The sequence below is a fragment of the Anas acuta genome, chromosome 20 (genome assembly GCF_963932015.1).
Source record: "Anas acuta chromosome 20, bAnaAcu1.1, whole genome shotgun sequence".
Classification (NCBI taxonomy): Eukaryota; Metazoa; Chordata; class Aves; order Anseriformes; family Anatidae; genus Anas; species Anas acuta.
In genome coordinates, this window is record NC_088998.1 from 8028190 (window position 1) to 8034192 (window position 6003).

Below are 6003 nucleotides of genomic sequence, written 5' to 3' on the forward strand. Positions count from 1 at the left end.
AGTCTGTTAATGGTATAATGCAAATTACAGCATGAAGCTGAATGGTCCTAAACAGGCAGTCTGTGCTGGGGGTAGGTGAGTGCTGCTACAGTTGCAGTCACTTCTGCAGCAACAGTGGGGGCATTCCTGATCCCTTAAGTTTTTCCATTAATTTTGCTGGACTTTACGAACAAAATCAACTGGATGTGCGAGTATCTGATGTAAATTAACTATAATATTTACATATTTTTTCTCAAATCTCTGCTGAAAAATTTGAATTCCCAAAAAATGTCAGAGTAGCAGTATAAAGATTTGTGGGAAATGCTGCTGTGTTTAAAAGTCGAACTTTATTGCAAGTTGAATATTCTCATTTGATATTAATACATCAGTAGAAGTGACTTATTCAGTCCTTGCATACTTAAAATGGGAACTACAGCTTTCCTGAAAATGTCACTAAGTGCTAAGGCATTTATAACCTTTGGTAATTCTTTCCTGCTTTTGAAAAGATGCTCGAGCAGCTGGTACCTCTAAATGTAGTTGTGTGAAGTGCTAAGAGCGTTTCCACCAACTGAGCATGTTCATGACTCTTGCAGCCAGCAGAATCGATAGCATTGCAGGCCTGCCTGCATGATGAAGCTTTGCCTGTCATGAGCTGCAGGTTCCTGAGAATGGGGTTGTTAAATGCACTGTGAAAAGCCACTCGGCAGCTGGTGTGCTTTTCCAGTTAGCTGTAAGCTGTGTTGTCAGGGCTGTAGTGCTACAGCACCTGAGATGGATGGGACAGGTAAGTTGTGTGCTGCAGCCACCCTTCTGACCATAGTCATCATGCAAGCCAGCCTAGGGCTGTGTGTTTCTGCAAATACTTGCATGAGGGCTGCCTGTAAAGTTTACAATACCTCCAGTCAGAGGCTGGTAGCAAACCCTATTGCAAAAAGAACGGTAATGTCTATCTTGTTTTGCCTTTTTTTTTTTTTTTCAGATGTGTACAAATCACTTCAGAAAATCTCTGAGTAGGTTTGCATAGGCCTGTTCACCTTTTATCCTACTGGGTTGCTGCTACGATTGTTTTAAGAGATCTATTTCAGAAGGTTTTCTTTTAGAAGAGATGAATGCACAAGTCATATCTCCATCACTGAAAGACTCCGTTAGGTACCGTTCCCTGGGCTGATGCATGTATAAGTTCTCCTTGAAATTTAAATGTGCATCACTGCCAATAAAAGCACTGGCCTGATTGTACCAATTCAGTTGTAAACAGCATTGTTGTCCTTCCTAACATAAAGGAGAGCCAACACGGTTCATTCTCCTTGTGATGCATGCAGGAAATTATTATAAATGCTAAAACCGTGCAGACTCAGAACTGGATCTCTTGGCTGTAAGCTCACGTTTTGGGATTTGTGCCAACCTCTAACTGCTAGGGGACAAGGAACACAATTCCTCTGCGCACGTTGGTGTCGCTTCTTGCAGGGCTTTTACCTGTCAGGTGTCTGGTGCTGACAACAGACAAATACTGGAACTAGTTGGACCTTTTTGCCCAAGACTGACCATTCTGTGTTATTAAATGTGGTACCTCAATCTGCTTGGGAACAAAGCTCCCTTTCACTGAGGGATGTTGTGAAATAAAATGTGATACACACGAGAAACTTGCACGAAGTAACTGGTGTTCTGTAAACTCTGCATTGCACCGAGCAAAAATGCTGTGTGCTCCCACCAGAAGGACTGGCTGCTTGGGTTGATGCGCAGTGAGCAGACTGATGTGTGAAATTAAACTTCCTGGGGGGAGAACAACAACAAGGAAAAACAGCTTTGGAGCCCTGAGCTGATTAGCATTTCAGTTCCTTTGCCACTGTGGGTCTGTTCCTGTTTACCTCCCCACCCCCCAATTATATAAATAAATCCCTTACAGACAGCATTGTGGCTCTGCTGTTTGCTTGCTCTAACCGTTAGGCAGAGCCTTGACTTATATAAATAAATAGGTGAAAGTTAACCATGCTGATGCACTTTTTATCTAGGATATATCTGATTATTTAATGCTTGCCAAATTATTTAGGAAATGGTAATTAATTATAAACTGGACCGTATCTTTTTTTAAATCCTTTTGTTAAATACTTGTCCTTAGTTCTCCCAGTATAAAAAAAAATTGTATATAACATAACTTAAAAAACTAAAGTTACTTGAATTTGAATTGGTTTTATCCTTTTATATAAATATATAAATATAAATGGTTTTATAGGTTGTTGTTCTGCTTAACCTAGCTGTTGTTTTGGTAACTATTCAGTCCTTACATTGATAAGCCTTTTTGGTTACTCAGCTGCCTGCATCTGGTTGGAATTGCATAGAAACTTTTGTTTTGTGTTAAAGTTTGTTAAATCTGGCCAGTGTGGTTGTTCCATTTCTATTCCTATTTTTTGAAGAATCATCATCTGTCAGGAATCTCTTTATAGCTTGATGTACCGTGGTGTCTTCTTCTAATAAACATTATATTTTCTCATTCCTGTGAGTTTATTAATGGCTATTCATTTAAGTTTAACTTTATTAATGGCAAAGAAATGGTCCAGAGCTGCTTTTCACTTGCTTCCCACACAGAGATACACGAAGTATAAATGCAGTTCTTTTTCAGGAAGAATATTTTGTTGTGAATCTGTGAAAACATTTTTTGTGCTATCGTTTGGATTTTTTTCTTTTGTTATTGTTACGGAAGTGTGTGCAAAGGAGATCTGAAGGTTCCAACCTGCTCCCAAGTGTCAGGGAAGTTTGGACTCATCCTATATCCATCCCTTTTGATACAGCAGCCTCTTCAGCCAAATCAAACTCCTGGATTGTAGCTTTATTTGACCACAGAGAAAACTTACCCTCAGCCAGCGGTCTGTGGTTACAGGGATGTGACAAAGCGTGAGTTTAGAAGCTAAGAGCACTGTCACTTACCTGCTTCTTACTGGGCTTCCCTTAGAAGTGAAGGATCTTCACAGCCCGTTGTGTAAAGGATGGCTAGTCTGGTCTCATCTGCGAAATTCTTTGTGTTTTAGCTTCATGTTGTTCTTCAGTATCAGTCATGGTCTTTGGAGCTATCACCTGATCAGCTACAGCACTCTGAGCAGATCGAAAAGGAGAAAGCTGTTTGTTTTCTCTACTGTTGCACTGAGAAAGTGCTGGCAGGGTCCTGCTCCAGGGTTTTACATCCTCCTCCCAGGGGGGAGCAGTGATCCAGAGATGCTTCCTGGAGGGAAGGGCTGAGGGTGAATGATGACTGCTGGTGATGTATGCCTGAGTTCAGGAGCTTTTCTTAACTCTTTGTAACCTGGTAGGTGCTTGGATTTCCTTTAATCTCCTGCAGGCAGTGCAACTCTTAAGGGATTCCTTTTTCCCCAGTCTCTTTCTAATCCAGTCTCTTTCTTTTTGTCTTTCTTATGTTTTAGATTCCTAAAGGTGTTTGTGCTGGTGCAAGAACCTCGGGGCGAGCTTGTCACAGAAGGAGAAACAAAATGGTCTGTTTACCCTGCAGGCAGTTAAAATACACCCACGGAAAGCCAGACTCCCAGTCTTGTCTGGAGTTCCCACTTGAAAAACTCAGACCTAAATTCCATCCCAGTATCATTCAGATGCTTGCTCTTTTTCATGGCATGCTACTTGTGGCTCAGATTAACTTATCAGCCTTCCTTACTCTTCTGCCAGCTTGGCACTGCCCTTCCATAAAAAAATAACCAACACTTCCCCCACCCAGTTGCTCCCGATACCAGTCACAGGACCGCTGGCTGCCCTTTGCGAAGGGTAACCAGGGAGTCCCACGCATGTACTGGTCTGTCTTCTCTCCTCCCTTGTTCCTCAGTCCATCTGAATGTACGCACTGGTCCATCAGCATTTCACGTGGTGCCTTTAGCGCTAATCCTGCGGGTAGTTTCATCAGGTAGCTTGGAAAGGAGGTGTAATACACACAGAAAGCCACTCCGGGAACAGTGTTACGGCAGCTGGACTGGACTCTGAATTTGCGGATATTAAACTTTATCCACGTGCATTATTCAATACTCTGCTTTCCCCAAAAGGTCACTAATACTTTTCAGCCTTTATTTTTTTTTAAATCTAGGCTGATGCTCATTCCAAGTATTAAATCCCTATGACCTTGCTGTTTCCTGAAAGCCTTCAAGCTCACGTATGTACACTTGCTTTCCTGCTTGTTCTCTCAGCTCCCTCCTCTTTACTCCCCCTTCCTTTCTCCCTCCTCTTCCTCACACACACACAGACACACACACACACACGAACACAGACACTGGCGTTTTGGTTTGAAGCCCCATTTTGCTTGTCACAAAGACCTCATTTTGCTCTTGTTTCGGTCTGCATGCTCGCCCTGTTGCCTTGCCTGCGCCCACCTTCCTGAGGGCCACGTTATTTTGTGGCTCGTCGTTAATCTCGTTGCAGTTTTCTTTTTGTTGGTTTGTTTTTCAGCGTTTCAGACTTGCCTTCTCCTTTTGCATGACCTCTTTGTGCGTTCTCATCAGTTAATGTTTGAGTAACAGAATTTTTTTAGAAAAATAAAAGAGAAGAAAAAAAGAAACTGCACTCTATTTCGTTCTCCCACCTTATCGTGGACTGGACCTCGACCCAGAAGCCAGACAGGAATTGTGACTTACTCCTCAGCCACCCTGTTTCCACGTGGTTTTATTTGAAGCAGAAGTAGCATAAGTGATGCTGTACTGTATCATGTCATGCAGTGGAGAGGAAGTTTTAATATCTCCAAATACCACATGATCTGGACCTAAACTGCCTAAAAAAGGGGTCAATTGCTTTCTAAACCTCTGTACTTTGAAAGTGTTGGTTTCCCCTGCATCTTTACTGTTGCTAGGATATTAATCTTGTATGTGGTTAAGCCCTGTAAGAGTCAGTTGCTCCCAATAGCTCCTGAGGGCCTAATTTATTCATAAATCAGCCCATCACTGGGGGAAATCTACTTGCTCTTAGGGAACCTCAGCATCTCTTGTAAAATCCCCAGAATTGGAGGAAATTGCTATGGAAGCCGCTCTGGCTAGCAACCCTAAAATGCAGCCTCTCAGGTTTAGTTTGCAGACAAACGTGTGTGCGTGGCGTTTTGCTGCCTGCTGCGCTTCTGTGCGGGGTCAGCATACGGAAACGTGTCCAGGAATCATGTGCTCTCCACGCTGGGGACTGCTTTGGTCATCCCCACTCAGGATGAAGTAACTTTTGAATTAGTTTCATGTTGTCTCCATAACTTTGTCCCTTTCTCTCCACTCAAGATCCCGATTTTTGTTTCCAGTAGCACAACGTCCCTCAGCCCTACAATTAGGACTGTAGCTGTCGTATTATGGTGCTTAATACCTGTGAGCATCAACCAGCAAAAGGTTATATGTTTTTTTAAGCTAATTAAAGGGGCTCAGGAGCCTGCACCTTTGGGCAGGCACAACCAGCACTGACACCTCAGCTACAGTGTTACCGGAGTCGGAAGGGTCATCCCCAAGGGAATTGCCATCCTTATTGCTGCTACCGTGGTCCCTGAACTGCTTAGATCCACGAGCCTCTGAGAGCCTCGGCACCCGTGGCTTCGGCCAGGGATCCGTGACAGCGGTGCGAAGGCGTTGCTGCACTGCACAGCCAACGTACGGCCGTCAGGGGATCTAAATGGTTAAGCAGTTAACAGGCGTGCAAGAATATCTTTAAAATATTTTAGCTGCAGTATTTTTATTCTCATGTCCAATGCACTGTTGAATCAGCAGCTAGGAGAATTTGTTTTCACCTATTGTTGTGCCATCTATGTACAAATTAGATAAAAGGTTGCTTTTATATATTTAATCTAGGTGGACAGTATATTATTGTCAGCCTCTGTGGAACATTTGAACAATTGCAATGTCTGTGTCGCTAAATAGCGCTTTAGAAGGAGCATTAGCTTTAGCTGCCTGGTTTTCTTTGACCGTTTTAATGAAAAGGCCAGAGTTTACAGAGTTTTTATAAACTTGGCAAGTAGTTCCCAAATGCCCGGATCTTAAAACTAAATACAAGAAAAACTAGTGACAGTCACGT

At 42.8% G+C, this 6003-nt stretch overlaps 1 protein-coding gene across 14 annotated transcripts in view; it reads left to right on the forward strand.

Moving 5' to 3' along the window:
* The window catches only part of FNBP1 (formin binding protein 1), a 92378-nt gene extending 89911 nt beyond the window's left edge, over positions 1-2467 (forward strand). For all 14 annotated transcript variants that reach the window (XM_068656472.1, XM_068656471.1, XM_068656473.1 and 11 more), the window contains one exon: positions 959-2467. In XM_068656472.1, the coding sequence (XP_068512573.1) occupies positions 959-993 (35 nt within the window). In that variant the 3' untranslated portion in view covers positions 994-2467. The remainder of the gene's footprint in view (positions 1-958) is intronic.
* Positions 2468-6003: the final 3536 nt, after the last annotated feature.